We start from the raw sequence: 22,231 nt of genomic DNA, 5'->3' as shown, positions 1-22,231 counted from the left end.
TTATGGAAAATCCTCATAATTTATTAATGTTTTTAAAAACATGAATAAATAAAAGTCCACGAAAACAGATTTATCTTTTCTTTCACAAACAGCTTATTTCTTGTCAAAGTTAGGAAGTTCTTCCTTTGGATTTATAAATTGAAATTAGAAATCTTTTTAGTAAACTACTCACCAAATAGGTCTTAAGCTTGAGACATTTTTGGAGACAATGTATTACTGACATTTGTTTTCCTGTGGAGAAGGAGCAAAGGCTGACAGAACATCACAGTTCCCATCTTCAAAGAGGACCAAGAAGCCAAGTTTAGATTCTTCAAGAACATTTGCAAGGAAAAACAGCAAGCTATTTCTGAGGCTTTGCTTTAGATGACTGCTAAAATATTCCTTCTTTGAAGAAAAAGTATAGCTCCCAAGAAAATGAAGAGCCGAGCTTTGAAGACACAACTCCCTGCATCTGAATCCCATCTCCATTAGCTGTGTGCCCTTGGACCACTCCTCGCCTCAGGCTCCCCTTCTGGAAAACTGAGGTATAAGCATCACAACCACTCCAGAAGATAGATGGCTATTAAAGATAAGAGAGTGGGATAGTGTGGAGCACAGGGTCCGGTACCTAGTAGGTGCTCAATAAATGTTATCACTACATAAACAACTGTCTACAGAAGTCCATGCAAGCCATCAGCACTTTTAAACGTAATATATTACAAAATTGATTTTTTTTAGAACATTTGGAAAATACAGAAAAGTATGAATAGAAAACCACCCACCAGTACTCTATGAATAATACCTCCCCCAAACAAAAGAGAAGTGGTGTGGACTATCATTTTTCCTCTGACAACTTTGAAATAGTGACCTCTGCTGGCCAGTGGAAAACATGAGCTTTCCAATCAACTCTCGCGACTGAGCAAGGGTTGAGTCAGCCAGGCTTGGTCCGTGTCCCAGAAACAAAAACCAGGTGTTGCATTACAAGGTACAGAAATCATCACAAGGGTTACCACAATGTAATTGGGATGTTAACAAAATTAAAGGCTGGCCTTTCCATTTGCTTATCCGCCCAGAAGATTCTTTTTTTCAAACTCCATGGTCTCCTATTTTTAAAATGTCATAATTACATGCAAATGTTACAGTCGAAAAACAATGCAAGGGGCATTAAAAATCAATCTTCCATGTAAGCCTCAGATTTTCCAACATGATGATCCAAAAGCAGAAGTGGTGACAAATGTGTAGAAAACAGAGTGAAAAAGTCAGAAGGCATCATTAAGAATACTACAACAAAAGGAGGAAAAAAATCTTTGGGAACACATGTATGATTCAGCTGGAGTAAACAGCCAACTACAAAGAAGGCTTTAAAAAACCCTACAAACCTCTTTCAGATATGACCCAGAAATCCAGTTAGGAAGCAGTCACGACCCTTTTCTTCAGGCAGAAATAAACATGATGGAATAGGCTGCCCAAGAGTCTACTGGCTGAGATATTTAGACATGAAACACATTCCCACCTCTTAAGGTATGAAATAAAACAGAGGTTGCAAACTGGCAACGACAGGACTGCGTGGTTTGATTTGGCACTTACTGTATCTTTTTTTAATTAATTAGTTTCCAACATTTTAAAAATGGAGATTTCACAAAAATCTGAACTTCTGCCTTCTTAAAAACAAATGGGGAGATCTAGACATACCAAGCAAGCACTCTCCCACAGCAACAATCAACCAGAGCCAAACAGCAGTGGTTCCTTTATTTTAATTAATTTTTATTGAAGTATAGTTGATTTACAAGGCTGTGTTAGTTTCTTCTGTACAGCAAAGTGAATCAGCTATACATATACATATATCCACTCTTTTTTAGATTTCCTTCCCATTTAGGTCACCACAGAGCACTGAGTAGAGTTCCCTGTGCTATACAGTAGGTTCTTATTAGTTATCTATTTTATATATAGTAGTGTATATATGTCAATCCCAATCTCCCGATCCATCCCACCCCCCCTTCCCCCCTTGGTAACCATAAGTTTGTTTTCTACATCTGTGACTCTATTTCTGCTTTGCAAATAAGTTCATCTGTACCATTTTTCTAGATTCCACATATAAGCAATATTATACGATATTTGACTTTCTCTTTCTTTCTTCACTCTTTTTTGTTTGTTTTTGGCCACGCCGCGTGGCATGCGGGATGTTCGTTCCCGACCAGGGATCGAACCTAAGCCCCATGCAGTAGAAGCGCAGAGTCTTAACCACCGGACCGCCAGGAAAGTCCCTTACTTCACTCTGTATAACAGTCTCTAGGTCCATCCATGTCGCTGCAAATGGCATTATTTCGTTCCTTCTTATGGCTGAGTATAATCTCACTCCTGGGCATATATCCGGAGAAAACCATGATTCGAAAGGATGCATGCACCCCAATGCAGCACTATTTACAATAGCCAGGACGTGGAAGCAACCTAAATGTCCATCGACAGAGGAATGGATAAAGAAGACGTGGTACGTATACACAATGGAATAGTGCTCAGCAGTCGCTCCTTTAGATGGGGCACGTGCTCTCCGGTTTGCTGTGTTCCCCATCCTGACAGCCTTACTCATCACATCACCTGTTTGGCTTCTGTAAGCTCGAGATTGAGGCCCTGGGTTTCTTTTTCTTTTATTTTCAATATTTATTTATTTATTTGGTTGCACCGGGTCTTAGTTGCAGCGGGCGGGCTCCTTAGTTGCGGCAATGGGCTCCTTAGTTGTGCCAGGCGGGCTCCTTAGTTGTGGCATGAGGCATGCACGTGGGATCTAGTTCCTTGACCAGGGATTGAACACTGGCCTGCTGCATTGGGAGTGCAAAGTCTTAACGACTGCACAACCAGGAAAGTCCCGAGACCCTGGGTTTCTGACCAACCTAAGGCACTGAGGATGAACTGAATTCAGTTAAAACAATTATCAACCACGTGCAAGGTACTTCAACAAGCACTGGGTTTATAAAAAGACATGATCCTTGAACCCAAAGAACTCATTTATCACCATTTCCAGTAAGACCAACTAAACTGGTTAATTATAATACATTATGGCATGTTCATTGAAAAGATACAGAGGTGGTAAAGATAAAAGCGATAAAATTCACTTTCTAGCTTTTTGAGATGCTACTCAGCCCACTGATGTTCAGCCTTTCTTCTTTCCTAATAGATGCATTTTTAAAAAATTAATTAATTTATTTTTTGGCTGCACTGGGTCTTCGTTGCTGTGCACAGGCTTTCTCTAGTTGCGGCAAGCGGGGGCCACTCTTTGTTATGGTGTGCGGGCTTCTCATTGTGGTGGCTTCTCTTTATGCGGAGCACAGGCTCTAGGCACACGGGCTGCAGTAGTTGTGGCATTGCAGGCTCAGTAGTTGTGGTGCGCGGGCTTAGTTTCTCCGCAGCATGTGGGATCTTCGCAGACCAGGGCTTGAACCCGTGTCCCCTGCATCGGCAGGCAGATTCTTAACCACTTCGCCACCAGGGAAGTACCCTAATAAATGCATTATAAGGGTATAAATTTCCCTCTAAGCGTGGCATTAGCTATATCTCACAAGTTTCAACATGTATTCTTATTATCACTCCTTTAGAATCATTTTTCTAATTCCCACCTGTGTCATTTTCTGTGGGAGATTCTGAAGTGTATTTCTTCATTTCCAAACATATGGAAATTAGTTATTCTAATTATCATTTTTAATGGATTTCTACCTTAACTGCCTTACAAATATACTCTAAATCATTTAAATCCTTTGAAGTTTGTTGAAACTTGCTTTATGGATCAACATATGGCCAGATTTGTAAATGTTCAACGTGAGCTTGAAGAGAATGCCTGTGTTTTAGTTGTCAGGTGCAGTGTTTCATATGTGTCCATTAGGTCAAGTTTGCTGATTGTGTCATTCAAATATTCTACATCCTTACTGATGGCTAAAATTTACTTGTTCTATCAGTTACTGAGAGAGGTGTGTAAAGAATCTTGTTGTAATTGTGGATTTACCTATTTCTCCTTGTAAGTGGTTCTGTCAGTTTTTGTTTTGTGTATTTTTTATTAAGGTACAACACACCAATACATAAAGCACATAAATCTTACATATCCAGTTCAACAAGTCTTTTATGTATACACCCACATAATTCAAATCAAGATATAGAACGTTTCCAGCACCTCAGGTTTCCTCATGCCCTTCTAAGTCAATATGCTGCCCCTCTCTCCATTACTATTCTGACTGAGGATGACAACATGAAGTTTTACCTGTTCTGGAAATGCATAAAAATGTAATCGTACAGTACATATTCCTTTGTGTCTGGCTTCTTTTGCTTCATACCATGTCTATGAGCTTCATTCATGTTGTTATACATAGCAGTAGTCCATTCTTTTGCTTGCTATGTAAAATTGCATTGTAAAAGTGTAGCACAATTTATTTATCCATTCTACTATTGACAGACAATTGTCTCCAATTTGGGGTTTTGTGAAAAATCCTGCTGTAAGCATCCTTGTAAACATGACTTTTGGTGTGCACACACACTTATTTTTGTTGAGTGGTATCTCAGGGTAGTTTAAATTTGTATTTCCCTAGTAACTGATGGTGCTGAATACCTATCTTCTCTTATAAGCCATTTCAATATCTTCATTTTTGAAGTGCCTGTTAATCTTTTGGCCATATTTTTTAATATACTTTAAGGCTATGTTATTAGGTGCATTAACATTTAGAACTGTTATCTTTCTCACGAATTGAATCTTTTATTTTGAAGTGCCCCCTTTATCTCTAGTAAGGGTTTTTGCCTTATACATTATCAAAAATTAATGCAAGTATACTGGCTTTCTTTTAGTGTCTGCATATTTCTTTCCTATTTTTTTATTTTCCATATATCTTTCTTTAACTGTGGCTGTTATTGACAGCTAACAGTTCAATTTTGGTTTTTTGTTTGATGAACTTTCCTTTTTGAGTGGAATATTAGTTTATTTATATTAATGTAATTACTGATATCTTGGGTTTATTTATTTATTTTTTGGTGGCCACACAGCATACGGAATTTTAGTTCCCTGACCAGGGCTCGAACCCATGACCCCTGCATTGGGAGCATGCAGTCTTAACCACCGGACCGCCAGGGAAGTCCTGATATCTTGGGTTTAAATCTACAACTTATTATGTGCATTTTCTTTGTCCTGCCTACTTCAGATTTCTTTTTTCCTCCTCCTTTCATTTTTTATTATTTCATTCTTTCCCTGTCTTCATTTGAAACTTTTACTATTCTTTTAGAGGTTATCCTTAAGTTACAATGTACACCTTTAATATATCAAAGTCTACTTTTAGTCTATTGGCACTTTCTCTCTTCCCAGACAACATAAAGACCTTAAGATATTTTACATCCCAAATACTAACGTATGTCATTATGTTGTGTACTTTAATTCTCTCTATATTTAAAACCCTATCAGACATTACTATGTCTCATAAGTCAATATTCGTATTTATCCTTTTTGTTGTTCTTAATTTCTTCCTGCTTCTCTATCCTTTCTTATCCCTGAAAAAACAAAACAAAAAAACCCCCTGTATTTACAAATTAAGTTCCTTTTAGTGTGACCTGTTGATGAAATTTCTCAGCTTTTGTCTGAAAATGTTTTGAATTTCCCCAGTATTTTTGTAGATTAATGCTGGATATGGAGTTCTAGGTTAGTACATTTCTTCCAGCACTTTAAAATTTCCATTCCATTCTCTTCAATTATTTTCTTGAAATGTTAGCTGTCTAGTTGTTGCTCATTTAAACATGGTCTTTTTTTCACTTCTGGCTACTCTGAACACTTTGATTTTTAGCACTGATGTACCTCAGTGTGCACTTTTTATTTATCTGTTTAGGGGTCATAGAGGTTTCTCAATCAGTGCCTTGACGTTTTATCAATTTTATAAAGTTCTTTGCTATCAAGTCTTCAAAATCGTTTCTGTTCCATCAGATCACCATCTCTTTCCAGGACTCCAATTACATTTACAAACTTTCTCATTATATTATCTCTGTCTTAATCTGTCGTCTGTATTTTGATATTTTTTACTTTCCATGCTTTATTCTGAATAATTTCTTCTGACCGATCTTCTAAGTCAATCTTTTTCAGCTATGTCTAGCTGCAGGTAAACCTATCTATTGACTTAATTTTATTCCATTTTTCTGTTCTAGAATTTCTCTGTGGTACTTTTTCAAATTATCTGTGTGTGTGTATGTGTGTGTAGTTTCTACTACATATATATGTAGTTTCTAGTTCTCTAATGAATTAAAATTTCATTTTTTAATCTTATTGAACACAGTAATCATAATTCTTTTAAAATCTTTGTCTGACAACTCTAATACCTGGAGTCCCTATGGGTCTATTCTATTGTCTATTGCTTTTGTTATTCTCATTCATGTTGTCTCTTCCTGTGCCTGGTTATTTTCAATTGTCTGCAGACACTGTATCTGAAAAATCATTTGTAGAAATAATTGAGACCCAGGATGTTGTTTTCCTCCAGAGATGATTTATGATCGCTTCTCCCAGGAGCTAGAAACACTGGCAAATAGAGATTACTGCAATTCAATTTGATTAGGATTCTAACTCAACTACAGCTCATGCAATCGACTTCCTCTTCACCCTTCCTTCTAGATTGCAGCCCTTTGGGGGTCCAACCCAAAGCAAGGGGACCTACCAGCCCCTCTTTGCAGGCCCTGAATCCCAAATTCTGTCCCCTATGTTGGAAAACTCTGGAAACTGCCCCTACCTGACACTTTATCCTGATCAACAAAGGTAAGTTCTCAGAAGCCATGTTGGCACTACACGACCTTGTCCCTGAAGCCTAATTAGACCCTTGGACACTTAATCCATTTAGGCTAATTTCTTTCAAACAGGAATTTGGTTGGCATTCAGAAACAGATGGTCAGTCTACATCTATTATATGTAAACTCAGGAGTTAGAGGGCAGATGGAGTGAGTAGCAGAAAGCCACTAGGCAGAGAGACAGAATAAATCTTTGATGCACAAAGCAGCAGAGAAGAACCATTTAGAGGTCCTGAGAGCTCTCCAGGTTCTTCATGGGGCCCAGAAGCAAATCTATACTTGTGCTCACCAAGACTTTCCTGTGCCCTTAGGATCAACTCCCCTTCTTATGCTTAAGCTAAGTTGGGGACTGTGTCCTTGCAACAAAGAATCATCATATAGCAAGGGAGGGACTAGTGTTCAAATTTTTTTCAAGACTGTAGACAGCTTTACTAGTAAGTTGAGAGATTAAAAAGGATAAATCAATCAAGAGTCAACGTATCTTCAAGACTATCAAGTAAAAGCATGTAATTCAGAGGTCATCTTCCAATGTTTCTCTGCCAGAGACATCCCATAGGTCTTCCAGAACTACCATCAGAACTACTTTACCAACAGAATCGCTTGCAAGTCACACTCAACAGTATCTGGTAAGAGATATGTGTGTGCAGGGAGAACATAAGCAATTAAAAACAAGGTAGAGCCACACAGCTCCTGAAAAATAATGTAAGAGACAAAGTGGGAGGGCACCAGGACACCCAAAGAGATGCTGCATTCTGGGTAGGCTAGGAACAGAACAGATGCTCAATCAACAAGGAGACAGCACATAGCAAGACACATCAATTCTGTAAATAAGTAGAAAAAAGGTCTTTGCAAACAACGGTTGCCTCCACTCACTTCTTCCACACAAGGAAGAACTCTAAGGGGGTAAGTTTGTACTGTCGGGGCCTGGTATACAGCAGGCAGTTAGTAAATGCTGCATGAGTAAATGGAAGAATTAACAGCATTTTACAAAAACAGGTCTACAACGCTTTGTCTTAAATTCCTGAGGCCAGATGTTTCGCATAGAGAATTTTTCAGATTTTAGAAAGGTAATAAAGATGTATATTACATAACACTCTAGTGGGGTCTGGAACAGCACCTTATAATCACACTACAGTGAATGTAAATGTAGTCATACTACATGGAATAAATTAAGTCTAAAATAACCTCATATCAATTAAGGTCGGGTTTAGCTGCCAAATATGTTTTGTCACCAAACTTACCAATAAAAAAACCTCTGGATTTCAGAATTGTAGATAAGGTCTGCTAAAGATGAAAACTAAAGGTAATCCTAAAAAAGGACTGCTAATTTTCACTTAGTTATCAGGAAACTATTGTTACTGTGATAAGTTTACTGATTAGACACAGTTGAGGAAAACGACTTGTAAGACAGGTCAGAAGAAACTACCCAGAATAAAGCATGGAAAGTCAAAAATATTAAAGTGATATATTGAGAAAGTGTAACGGGAATCCTGGAAGGAGAGACAGCTCATAATCTACAAGGGGAAGCAGATTTTTAATCAGTTAAGTTACAATTCAATGTGATATGGTCCAAAAAAGAAAGAATGACAAAGCATTGAAAAAACACATTGAAACCTATCCAGGAGCATGAGGGAAAGCTAAGCTCGTTGTGAAAAACGGGAAGTGCGCCAAGACAGAAATTCAGGCAAAGGGAACAATGTGAGCACGAGCACGTAAAGGTGCGAGAGCAACTCGCGTCAGATCCCTGCTGCAGTTTCCAAGATAATCATCCACACACCTGAATATTTCTCAGCATTCCTGCATTACCTACGGGATCTAACCACATTCTTCAAGCTTTCCAACAAATGAATCAGATGTAAGAACTCCATCTTATGGAAAATCATAGTTCATATGCTTTAGACACTCATCTGAGAGAACAACACATATGAGAAAATCCACTAGAACAGTAGTTCTTAAAGTATGGTCTCCTGACTAGCAGCATCCGCAGTGTCTGGACACTTGTTAGAAATACAAATTCTTGGGCCCCACCTCAGACTTACTGAACCTAAAACTCTGGAGAGGGGGCCCGGTAATGTGTTTTAACAAGCTTTCCAACTGATTCTGATGCATGCTAAATGCATCAGATCTCCTGATCTAAGATAAACCCTTCTCATAATGTAATTCTCAGACCACTGCTTGGAACTGGTTACAAACTACATCTCTTGGGAACCAGTCCAGACCTCCTGAAGCAGAATCTGTACTGAAGTGGAGCCCAGGCTCTGAACCTTAATAAGCACTCCCTGTGAGTCTGATGCTTCTGATTCCAAGTTTCAAATGCCACTGCATCAGATTATACACTCCTGGAGGACAAGGACTCTCTGTTCACAGGTCAATTTGTTTCTAATAGCTGGGCCATAAGAGACGTTCAGTGAGTATTTCGGGATGATTAGCTAGCTCCACGTCAACGTGCCTATCACTACAGCAACTGCCAAGTCTGCTTAGGACCGTGACTGAGAACTCTAGGGGGTGCGTGCTGTCTATCCCCCTTTCTTACCCTCAAAACGATAACGATTTTGCTTATTTTAAAATGGTGGTCAGCAGCTTGTTAAGAGTAGCTGGATTATTAACTGATGAATTAAAGTCATCTTTGTTTTAAGCTATTTGGTTCTAAGGAAACATAACTATGGATTGGGATAGCACACAAGAAAGTTGAGGGACTTAATACATAGTACCTCAACTACCTTGAGTTGAAGTTCAGACTAATTTAAGTAAAGCTGACAGACAAAACTTTTAGTCTGGTGGAATATGATCCGTTTAGAAACATTATTCTGGCAAGCAAAGAAACCTCTATTAAGAAATGGCTTTCAGCACCTGCATCCTTTGTTTAGTTTCGGAAAAAAAGGCAGCCAAGACAACGAAGAAAGAGGCTTTTAGAATTCAGGCTCCTTAGAGGTACCATGAAACACAGATCACCTACCAGATTAGTCCAACCAGGGGCAAAAGCTCATTTCTCAAGAAGTGTTTCAGGTTTTATAAACAACAACTCTGAGACTGCATTAAAACGGCTAAGGAAACACACACACACACACCCCAGAAATTAAATAACTGACCTCACAGATATACATATTTCATTTTACAGTCCCATTTTTAAAAACTGTCAATTTATTTTTCTACCCAATTGAGTATCAGTGATATACAAAAGGATATAAACAGATCACCATATTTATAGGAAGACACACAGAACAATTACCAAGGAATAAACCCAGCAAAGTAACAAATTGTTGCTTATCCAAGTCCGCTCAACTATACAAGTTTTTTAAAATTCTAGCACAGTGTCCCAGTTCTCTAGGAAAGAAGTTACGTGGATTTATACCTTCCATAAGGGTCAAGAAAACATTACAAGAGCTGATACAATCACATTTTGTACTGACAGTCAGAGAAAGGCTTTTAAAGAACACCCTCTAATTTTCAGGCCAATGTATAGTATCAGTGGGTTCACAGGCAGGATGTGACTTCATCAAAGGAAATGGTTCTCTCCTCTTGCTGGCCTTCCTAAGATCCTCCTCCCTGTACACAGGCGAAGGAGCTCTCTTTCATAACAGGTGATCGAGCCATACCCTACTCCAACAGATGGTGTGTAGATTAACAACACAATGAGGAAAAGGAACTGACTTCCTTATCTACTAAATACAATCCAGATTTGGGGAAGCAGTTTCCAAATTTCCACCAGCCAGACATATAGTGAACTATACTGTGTACACAGCACGTCCTCTTGAGAAAAAATAGGGATGAACACATCAGAAATTTTCACATTGCTCATCAAATATACATTTGCCCAAAGTATATGGGAAATGATAAAAACCTAAACAAAGCCAGACATTTTATCTAAGTAAGTCAGAGTTTAAATTCTTCTTTATGGAAGCATAAGGTTAAGAGTTCTTTTCTCCCAAAATGCCTCAGCCAGGGAAAGCAGAGAATGGAATATAAAAAGTTCAATGGCTTTAAAACATGGAACTCAACAGTTCTCAGTCAACCTAGTCACAATTTTTTGGTCATCTGTAAGTAACTTCCACATTCAAAATTCAACTTTTACATTCAAAAAAGAGATCAACTCCACTTCAGATGCAAAAAAAAAAAAAAAAAAAAGGCAACTGCCTAAATACTCCAAACACTTGACAACTGGGAAACTGTCTCATAAAGATACTTTAAAGGCCAGCAGGATTCATTTATAATTTGGCATGTGCTGGTTGAAGGGGCAACAAATAAATCAAGATATAATACATCAAGTAATCAGACAAATGGTAGACATATATACCACATTAAAGATTCATATACAATTCTGTGCTGACTTTAAAGAAAAAATGGGGGACACTCGAGGGAAAAAATGGGAAAAGAATTACAAGGGAGCATTTCAGTCCAAAGCTAGTCCAGTGAATATCTACCAGTAGGATTTCCAATCTTTCACCTCCAAAGGTGATCTAATAAATTATAAAATTACCTACTCACTTTGGGGACATACAACATACTCCTAAGTACAGTAATCCCTCTGACATTTTGGTTTCACTTGCTGATTGATGACTAAGTTGTTTCTGGCTGCAAAGATTTTCCTAATATATTTTAATTAGCCAGTTAACAAAGCAAAGGTTGCTCCCTCTGTGAGGCCAATTAAGCTTTACAAAATAATTTGATCTAATGAAGATGAGGGAAGGAAAAAAAAGGGAAAGTTTCCTGGTGTTTCGTGCAAAACTTTTTCTCTCACTTGAAAAACTCGGCAATCACTTAATGTTTTGTTCCAGAAAATGAAAGCAAAACTAGTTGAGAAAATACCCATATGCTTATTGTTTACTAGCATGATACAAAATAAATTCATAGATGTTGGTCAATTGTCTTTCGAAAACCAAATGTGAATGTTTAATCTTGTAACTTAAGAACTGAATTTTTCCACATTCCTTTATATAGAGTTAGCATCTGTAAATTGAGACTTTTTTTTGGACAATCATGCAAATTTAATTTGTCTCTGAAAACAAAAACACAACCTAACAGATTAACAAAATATGTCCTTCAGACAATATTTTCTGTGAAATTTTCTCCACTGTTACCCTTTTTATCCTTTAGCAAACAGAAACTACTCCAAAAAAGTTTATGTATTTTGAATTTACAGAGAGCTAAACTCTCAGGACGATTAGGAGGGAAGACTAGATCAAGTCAACCTATTTTATCAGTACCTTCTGAGCTGACTCTACTCCTCTCAAAAGTAAACTCTAAAAATTTTCTAGTTACTATTATTAAGCTATATAAGCTACAAACATTTCTACTGCCATAGATGCTTCTGTAAAATTGAATAAAGATTTTATTATGCCACACACAAAAAAAGTAATCGGTACAGAAAAGGCAGTTTTCGGTTATTCTGTTGAGAATTTCTCTCCATGATTTCTCCCATTAAAGTATAGTTTTCAAAGCAACCACCACGACAAAGGAAGCATCTAATTAGTCCATTTTCTTCTGATCCAAGAATGCTGAACATTTACTGTCCCATCTGTAGTTGTATCAGCAGTGTAATGAACACAGTTTATATTACTTAACTATTCTTTGAACTCCAAGAACTGTTGAAGTCTTTTCTGATGTTCTGCAGATGCTTGCACAGCACTAAATGAAACATAAATTCAAAGCATAAGCTTTATTTTACATTAAGCATATTAAGTGAACCACAGAGCACAGAGTCAATATTTTTCAAAACAATTAAAAACGAATAGAAATCTTCACATATTTAGTACTTCTGAAAAAGCTGGATGAAAACCCTCCTTAATCTAATGAGGAGGAGGGCTTGCATTCAGTAACAGCATGCTTCTACCTTCTAAAAGACCAAAGCAAATTAAGACTGACAAGTGAAGGCATCAATTTTAACCTGCTCTGCTGTGGAACCTGCTGTGCAGTTCCAGGCCTTGCAGTAGATTTTCTGGATTTTATTATTTTATTTAAACCAGATTCCAACATTATCTTTGAGTCGTGGAGTATTTGAATTGCCTTTAATATAAAATCCTTTAAACTAAAATGTTTGGTTAAAACACAATAGACTCCACTAATCGTTTTCAAAGGTAATAGCTTGGTGGTTTAGATTTACTTTTCCCTTTGAACGTAAGTTATGTCTTAGAGGGGGAAACTGAGTTCTCTCCCCACCCTTGCCGCCACAAAAATACATTACCTGGACAAAAGCGGGGCAAATACATATATTGAAACTAGTATAAAACTTCCTTTTAAACTTTTGGGCAGAAATTGAATATACTGAAAAATCCTGGTTTTCTAGTTGTTGATAGTAATATACCATTACTGAATGATAAAATTCCAGGTAACTGAAGGTCGCCACTTTTAAAAGCGTCAAGTCTTATTATAATAATTTTGCTACAAATCATGCTAAAGCACCTTATACATTTACATCTCTCTGACTAACTGCACCATCTCAAGTGTATTTTACTGTTCGGACTCCCTCTAGGTGCCAGTGAGGTTGTCATCTCTCACTAAATGGCTCCGAACTTTTTCAAACACCAAGTCTACAGCTTTTCTCATGACTCCCCTCTGCTAGCAGGCACTGTACTGTCTCTTACTGTTGTTTGTATTCTTGACTCTAACAGCAGTCTTCCTCTCATATTTTAATATGTTATAGGCTGGAAAACTAGCAAATCGAATTTGCCTAAATTAAGAGTAAATAGGTATTAAATGAATTTCTCCAATGCGTAACTGATCTGCGTTAATTTTCACACCTCAGACGTTTACTTCATTTATACCTGGTTCTCAGAGGTGAAGTTTTGGGGAATGAATAAACCAGGTATGATACAGTAATAATAGTTATTGTCACAACAATATATAATGTAGTGTGGGCTTTACATATGTAGGATCCCATTTTATCTCTCTTAACAGCAAATGAAACAAACTGGAATGGATAACATACCCTTTTCATAGGAGGGTAAACAGTATCAGAATGGTTTCCAGAGGTTTGTAGATAGAATTCTAGGGTCAGAAAGATTTGAGTCTAAATGCTGGTTCTGCAACTTACTACCTGCATAATCTCAGGCCAGTTACTTAAATCAATAGGTAACTTGCCCACAACTACAGATAGTCAATAATGTAACCAGGCATATATCCAAATGTTTTAATTCCAAATCTAACTTCTACTATACCATTCTGTCCTGTATTTGTACAAAATAGTCTCTACTGACCTCATCAATTTTGGTACATGTATAAAAATATGGCTCTTCTCAAAGGAAAGAAACTAAGGCAGAGTTTCATTCTCATAATTTTTTTAACAGTCATCTCCCTTTCTTATCTAAGTTTACATCTTAAAGGGAGTCTAGTATTGTATAGGGTAAGAAGGTGGAATTTTAAGAGGAAGAAAGACCTGATTTCAGGTTCATGTTCTAACACTGACTAGACTACGCTATTAGGTGAGTTCTTAATCCCTCCAAGTCTGTTTCCATATCTATACAATACGATAATCTCTACACCCCAAAGGCTCTTTGAGAAGAGTAAGTGAAAATGCGAGTGTATTGTCTAGAACAGCACTGTGCAACAGAACTTTCTGCAATGATGGAAATGTTTTATACCTAAGCTGTCCAATATGGTAGCCACTAGCTATGTGCAGTTATTGAGGACCTGAAATGTGGCCAATGTAAGTGACAAACTGGATTTTCAATTTTATTTAACTTTAATTAATTTAAATTTAAATAGCAAGGGGGCTTCCCTGGTGGCGCAGTGGTTGAGAGCCCGCCTGCCGATGCAGGGGACAGGGGTTCGTGCCCCGGTCCGGGAAGATCCCACATGCCGTGGAGCGGCTAGGCCCGTGAGCCATGGCCGCTGAGCCTGTGCGTCCAGAGCCTGTGCTCCGCAACGGGAGAGGCCACAACAGTGAGAGGCCCGCGTACCACACACACACAAAAAATTTAAATAGCAATACATGGCTATCACATTGGAGAGTGCAGATCTAGAAGCACTCAATAAATAGATTTTTTTTTGGTTTGTTTTTAAACAAATGAATAAACTTCTTAAGGAGAGCGGATCTACAACTCTTCTGTATTCCCGCACAGAACCAAAGTGTTCCAAAAAAACTTGCTGCTGCTGCTACCTTATGTATGTGTTGACATGTATGTCATATGCTTTATGTATGTGCCTCATGGAAGTAAAAGGAAATACACTACTGCTTCTAAAAGCAAGTGGTTTGAGGAAGTTCTAAACTACTTATTGATTGCATACAGAAAAGAACAGAGCAATCTCTTATATCTTTTAAAGTTTATTTATAATTATGACAGAAATAATTTAGTTAATAAACTAGTATCCCTTACACTGCCTAGGTAGATTATTTCATGAAAAGAAAGCAGTAAACATCAATGAAACTAAATATACACAGGTCTGGCATTTGTGGTTTTCTTTCTGGTTCCGTTTCTGAAGGTGGTATGATCTATCATTGCTTTTCCAGCACGATTCACAAAGCACCAAGGACTCATTTATGGAATACTCTCCTCACCCCAAGTCTTAGTTTGCTGACCAAGATGTAATAACAGAATTATTTTTAATATGCTTTTCTGGAGAAGAAAATATCATTTTGCCTTTTTTCTCCCTTAAGGATATTTTAGTAATTAAAAAAAAACAATATATAATTACATTTGCTGCTTTTATAACTTTCTATCCTCTTTTTTACCCATTTGAAAGAAGGCCCCAAAGCTTATATGATAGGCCAAATTTTAAAATGTAAATATTAAATCTAAATCCAAGCTGTTAGTTCCCAGTAGGAATCATGAAGGTCCCAAAAGAATACTTCCAACTTATGAGCCTTTATAATTCTCATGCCTGTTTCTCAGGTGAACTCCTGAGAGTGAATTATCGTGGAACAAAAACAGGTAAACTTACTTCAGATGTTCACCAAATGTAGTAGTTATTCTATAGATGGCAGTTTTTAGTGATGCTCTAAAGGCAAATCTTAATGTTTTATAAGAAGTGTCCACTAGGCTTCCTGAAATCCGAGGTGGTTTACTGGAAGCATGAGGAAGCTTGAAGTACTTATCAACTGCCTACATCAAGAAAGAAAGAAAACACGTTAGTTCAGACTATCAAGAAAGCCAATTTAGTCCAAAGGATTAAAGAGATTTCATTTCAGATAGATAGATACAGACACACACACACACACACACACACACAGAGACATATAATATTTATTTTGGATCACAGTCAAAACAATTTGAAAAACAGGGAGTAGAGGTTCAGCCACTTCAGCAGTTACCAGGGAAAAGTCCACATCTGTCCTCTAAAAAGCAGTTATACTTCAACAGCCTTGAAAATGCAAAACTGGGAAGTGAAACACAGATATCCTACTCTGCTTATAATGTATGACAGACGGGTAAGGGCATCTTTATTATAAATCTCAGCCCAAAAAAAGACCAAACTTTATACTTTACAAGGGTAAGGTTATTTACTATACTAGTTTATCTTCCTTTACAATTCTAGCTGATAAAGTACCTATGAGCAAGAATAGGTGGGAAGAGAACTCACAAGTGAAACTGATTTTATTTATAGTTGATAGTATGAGATTTAAGTATAACTTTTAAAAGCTAAAGGTAAATATTATAATTTTTAAATGCTATAAACTATATTAAGAGAAGGGAGAAGACTGAGAAGTATAAGCATGTCAATCTACTACAGGAAAGATAATGTCTAAAGTGACAAGAAGTAATAATATAAGTCTATTATTTATAGTTACAGATGTAAGCACCAAAAAAGTACTTAAAACTATAGTTAAAAGGATTTCTGCCATCATGTTTTTAATTTCAAGAGCTCTTACGAGGGGAAAGCAGGGGTGGGGGTGGTGGTGGGATGAATTGGGAGATTGGGACTGACATATATACACTATTATGTATTAAATAGATAACTAATAAGAACCTGCTGTGTAAAAAATAAATAAAAATTTTAAAAAGAGCTCTTTATGTCATTTGAGTGATCCTTTTTACTTCAGCATACTATTTTTGTTTCAAGGCTGCAATACCGCTTTTATTTCTGAGGATTTTGGTGATTTTTGTTATGTTTTTGGTTTTTTGTTTGTTTTATAGTTTCTTCCAAGCTACTTTTCTTCTCTTTCCTTCTTCTGGTCTGTATCTTCTGTATTGGATACTTTCTTCAAAATCTAGTGATCTTTGGCTCATGACTGAGAGTGGGACCTCCTAAAGAGCTGACCGAAAGCTCTGAGTACTGGAGATTATTGACCACAGCTTTGAGTACACAACTGGAGATTACTGACAGCTTCACAATAGGTGATCTGCGTGGACTTTTTTGGGGATAAGTGCTCAACTCAGTAACTTTAGATCTTTCTTCTTGGTTTGATCAGAGTTCCCAAAGAAAAGTCTTCCAGTACCCTGTCTGGGGGGCTTGGTCCCCAGTGCTCAGGGAAGCCAAGTGGTGAACAGAGCTATGGAGCACACCTCTACGCTTTTTAGTACAGTACCCACAACTGTGAACTCTCCCAGTCCAGAGACCCAGTGCTCTACTCTCTCTGAGGATGAACCTCGACTTCTGCTGGAATGAGGGAGAAGCACCACCTAGGAAAATCTAGGGATCTAACTGGTTTTCAAACAGCTCTCACCCAAACCTCCCTGTTCTGGTACCTGTCCCTTCACCCTTGGTTCCAGAGGGTCCTGGTGCTTGCCCCACTACCAACTTCAGATTTGCCTCTGGAATCTGCTAAGTTAGTTATCTCAACCATCTGCTGTCCAGCTTTGAAGACTTTGTTGCTGTTGTCTCCTCTCCTATTTATGGATTTACGTTTGTTTTTTTTTAAAATAAATTTAGTTATTTATTTTTGGCTGCACTGGGTCTTTGTTGCTGTGCGCAGGCTCTCTCCAGTTGTAGCGAGCGGGAGCTACTCTTTGTTGCAGCGTGAGGGCTTCTCATTGAGGTGGCTTCTCTTGTTGCGGAGCACGGGCTCTAGGCGTGTGAGCTTCAGTACTTGTGGCATGTGGGCTCAGTAGTTATGGCTTGTGGGTTCTAGAGCACAGGCTCAGTAGCTGTGGTGCATGGGCTGAATTGCTCCATGGCATGTGGGATCTTCCCAGATCAGGGCTTGAACTCGTGTCCCCTGCACTGGCAGGCGGATTCTTAACCACTGCGCCACCAGGGAAGGCCCTGGATTTATGTCTTTTTAAAAGTCCTTTTACTGTAGTTTAGCAGAGTTTAGGGGTAAGGAACAAGACCTGATGTGTGTGTTCAGTCTGCCATGATAACTGCAAGTCTAAACATTTATTCTCTCAACAGTAACTTATAAGAGGGATTCCCAAGACTGGGACAAACTTGAGATAATTTTAGGCAGTATGGGAGATGGTATCCAATGACATATTTAAGCAACATTAAATAACACTGAATCATAATGGAAAAGTTACTTCCTTTTCAATTTTCTCGTAAACCTTCTTATTAACATTCAGTATACCAGCAAAATCATCATCATTTACACCTGGATCCAGTGGACCCTTTATTTAAAAATCTATTTTTATTTATTTATTTTTGGCTGCGTTAAGCCTTTGTTGCTGCACGTGGGCTTTCTCTAGTTGCAGCGAGCGGGGGCTACTTTTTGTTGCGGTGCGTGGGCTCCTCATTACTGTGGCTTCTCTTGTTGTGGAGCATGGGCTCTAGGCGCAGGGCTTCAGTAGTTGTAGCAAGTGGGCTCAGTAGTTGTGGCTCGTGGGCTCTAGGGCGCAGGCTCAGTAGTTGTAGCGCATGGGCTTAGTTGCTCCGCGGCATGTGGGATCTTCCCGGAACAGGGCTCAAACCCGTGTCCCCCGCATTGGCAGGCGGATTCTTAACCACTCTGCCACCAGGGAAGCTCCCCTTTTTTTTTTTTTCCAGTGGACCTTTTTTATAGTTTAGTTTTTTTACAAAAAATTTACAGAAATAAGAATGACAGGATAATGTAAAATAACTTTATAGAAGTTTAAATAAGATTATAAACATATTTTCCAGGTTTTGAAGATATATACATCTGAAATAGGCAGTCTTTTGAATGCAACTAGCTGCTTATCAGCTATCATGAATAAACGTGGAACACAGCCATCTTGCAATACTGATTTCAAACTGAAGATATATCTCCAACAGGTTCTAGTTTATCATTACTTCTGATTCTTTTTCTTGCATCTGCACATCAAAATACAATATTTTAAAAAACTTTTGACAGCTCATAATATTGTTGAAGACTTCAGCCATTTTCTTTGTACCCTAATTGTGCAAAACATTTTCATTCTTAGGTTTATAAAGATGAACTGAAATGATGAATCAAATATAAAAATATTTTATTGTACATGACTTTTTTCATTTCAGTATCACCTATTTCCTTCCACTTTTTTGTTTATTAATTAATTAACTTATTTATTAATTATTTATTTCTGGCTGCGTTGGGTCTTCATTGCTGCCCATGGGCTTTCTTTAGCTGCTGCGAGCGGGGGCTACTCTTCGTTGCGGTGCGCAGGCTTCTCATTGCAGTGGCTTCTCTTGTTGTGGAGCACGGGCTCTAGGCACACGGGCTTCAGCAGTTGTGACTAGCGGGTTCTAGAGCGCAGGCTCAGTAGTTACGGCACATGGGCTTAGTTGCTCTGCAGCATGTGGGATCTTCCCAGACCAGCACTCGAACCCGTGTCCCCTGCGTTGGCAAGCAGATTCTTAACCACTGCGCCACCAGGGAAGTCCTCCCATCACTTTTTTTTTTTGCAGTACGCGGGCCTCTCACTGTTGTGGCCTCTCCCGTTGCAGAGCACAGGCTCAGTGGCCATGGCTCACAGGCCCAGCTCCTCCGCGGCATGTTGGATCTTCTCGGACCGGGGCATGAATCCGTATCCCCTGCATCGGCAGGTGGACTCTCAACCACTGTGCCACCAGGGGAGCCCCCTCCCATCACTTTTGAATACACCTTTGTGTACCTTCAGCATGTAACCACTTAAGAACCATGTAAATTTCCAGAGTGCTGTCTCTCCACATTCATCTTCTGATTTATCTAAATAATTATTTAACATATTGGCAATTTTCTTCCTTTTACCATCATCGGTGGTAAATTTTAAAAATCTGAACTAGCAACTGCATTCAATGAAAGCTTAAAAAAAAAACTGTAAAGATGTGTGTTCAGACTATATACCTTTTCTTCCAAGATGATACAATATTATATGATTTCATCATTCTTCTGTTTTCTTATTGGTCTTTTTTACCACAATTGGAATAACTGATGAGTAATGATGAAATAATTCCTGGGATGATCAAATAGCAAGTTGTTTCAAGATACTGGAAATGTAAAATCACTAGGATTTCATAATACCTCTTGGATTTTACAAGGGTCCAAAGGATAACTGTAAAACAGTGAATTCTGTTTTGACTGTTTTCTCTTTGTTCTTTGAAAGACCTCTAAGAAAGAATAAAAGTCATAGAATATCAATCCTTACAAATAACTGGAATAGCTCACAAATAAATACAAAAATTAAATTGAGTCCAGCAGACCCTAATGGTATAAAAGTTACATTGGGGAAGAAAGTCTTAGTTTGGAGGTAATGTGTCCTTAACACATCTCTAATTCTCTCTAATCTCCTTTTGTAGCAAAGGACAAGAAGGCTTCAGGTTCAGGGATTTGAGCAAACAGTATGTAGCCAGAGCTTAAAATTATTGTCTTTTCTCACTCTAATTGTCTTCTCCTAAATACTGAAATCCAAGAAGCACTGGGACTTCCCTGGTGGTCCAGTGGTTAAGAATCCTCCTTCCATGTGGAACATATATACAATGGAATACTACTCAGCCATAAAAAGGAACGAAACTAGGTCATTTTTAGAGACGTGGATGGACCTAGAGACTGTCATACAGAGTGAAGTAAGTCAGAAAGAGAAAAACAAATATCGTATCTTAATGCATATATGTGGAATCTAGAAAATGGTACAGGTGAACCGGTTTGCAAGGCAGAAATAGAGACAGAGATGTAGAGAACAAACGTATGGACACCAAGGGGGGAAAGCAGGGGTTGGGGGGTGGTGTTGGTGGGATGAATTGGGAGATTGGGACTGACATATATACACTGATATGTATAAAATAGATAACTAATAAGAACCTGCTGTATAATAAAAATAAAATAAAATTCAAAACAAAAAAGAAATCCGCCTTCCAATACAGGGGACACGGATTCGATCCCTGGTTGGGGAACTAAGATCCTACATGCCGCGGGGCAACTAAGCTTGTGTGCCACAACTACTGAGCCCGCGCTCCACAACTAGAGAGAAGCCTGCGCACCACGAAGAAGAGCCCGCATGCTGCAATGAAGACCCGATGCAGCCATAAGTAAGTAAGTAAGTAAGTAAATAAATAAATAAATAAAAGGAGGTTAAGAAATGCATGCTCCTGCCAAGCCCTCACAGAGGTAATTTGATATGGCGGGAAGCAAAGGACTTCAGGTCTAAAAGCCTGGTTTTCAAATTTACTCGACCATTTATTGGCATGATCTTGATTAAGTCATACCGACAGATACAGTCTTTTTGAGAGAGCCTCAGTCATGCAAAGTAAGTCTTATTCTAACTTTATGGGAGTGTCACAAAAATTAAAGAAAGAGCATTTCTTTTGGAGTACTACACAGATATTAGGTAAAGTAGCATAGGATTCTAGAGAAACAAAGAATGGACTGTGACTTGTAGAAGAGTATTGGTCAAGGGTCTCTGGGCCTTCAAACCCATAGTTCTGGCCCTCAAGAACATTCCTTTCCTTTTCCCCATTCTTCCTTCTAACTTCTGTTATCACTTCCTCAGGGAGGCCTTTAATGACTTCATACTTCCTTTCAATCTCCTATTCACAAGACTAGCTTAGACTTGCCTGTTTTATGTTCTCTGATCATCCTGCATTTTTGCATACTGTGGCACTTATTACAATTGTAGTTACTTATTTGTATGATTTTCTATTTTATAGTCTGTAAGCTCCTGGAGGGCAGGTACCATGTATGCCTTTTCTCATTCTATATCATAACACATGGTAAACCATTTGATAATTAACATTTACTGGATGAATGGATATGTGAATAGCATAAAGGTCAACTCCAATATTTCAAGTATATCAAAATTTGACCTTCAGATGATAAGGCAAAAAATATAATAGACAGAGCTGATATCCCACCATCAAGGTGACAATGACTTTTCAAAGACTTGAAGGCTTTCTGAAAACTTTAAAAAGTACTTTTAAAGATGAAAAAGTTCTGGAGCTAGATGATGGTTGATGGTTAAACAACAATGTGACTGTACTTAACGACATAGAAATGTACACTAAAAGATAGTTAAAATGGTAAATGTTACGTTATGTGTATTTTAACACAATTTAAGAAAAATTTGTTTTGATTAAAAAACCACTCTAGGGGCTGCCCTGGTGGCGCAGTGGTTGAGAGTCCGTCTGCCGCTGCAGGGGACACGGGTTCGTGCCCCAGTCCGGGAAGATCCCACATGCC

At 38.2% G+C, this 22,231-nt stretch overlaps 1 protein-coding gene across 4 annotated transcripts in view; it reads right to left on the bottom strand.

The window, feature by feature from the left end:
• Positions 1-9,876: 9,876 nt before the first annotated feature.
• Positions 9,877-22,231, bottom strand: part of NDC1 (NDC1 transmembrane nucleoporin) — a 48,155-nt gene continuing 35,800 nt past the window's right edge. For 2 of the 4 annotated variants that reach the window (XM_027108478.1, XM_027108477.1), the window contains exons 17-18: positions 15,649-15,809; positions 9,877-12,396 (exon numbers count right to left, since the gene is read on the bottom strand). In XM_027108478.1, the coding sequence (XP_026964279.1) occupies positions 12,333-12,396; positions 15,649-15,809 (225 nt within the window). In that variant the 3' untranslated portion in view covers positions 9,877-12,332. Of the gene's footprint in view, positions 12,397-15,648; positions 15,810-22,231 lie in introns of those variants that run through there. The other 2 variants (XM_027108480.1, XM_027108479.1) reach the window with 2 other exon arrangements.

Source organism: Aethalodelphis obliquidens, unplaced genomic scaffold, assembly GCF_003676395.1.
Source record: "Aethalodelphis obliquidens isolate GAN/ISIS:26980383/991018 unplaced genomic scaffold, ASM367639v1 scaffold9, whole genome shotgun sequence".
NCBI lineage: Eukaryota > Metazoa > Chordata > Mammalia > Artiodactyla > Delphinidae > Aethalodelphis > Aethalodelphis obliquidens.
This window is presented reverse-complemented; position numbering and strand designations above follow the sequence as displayed.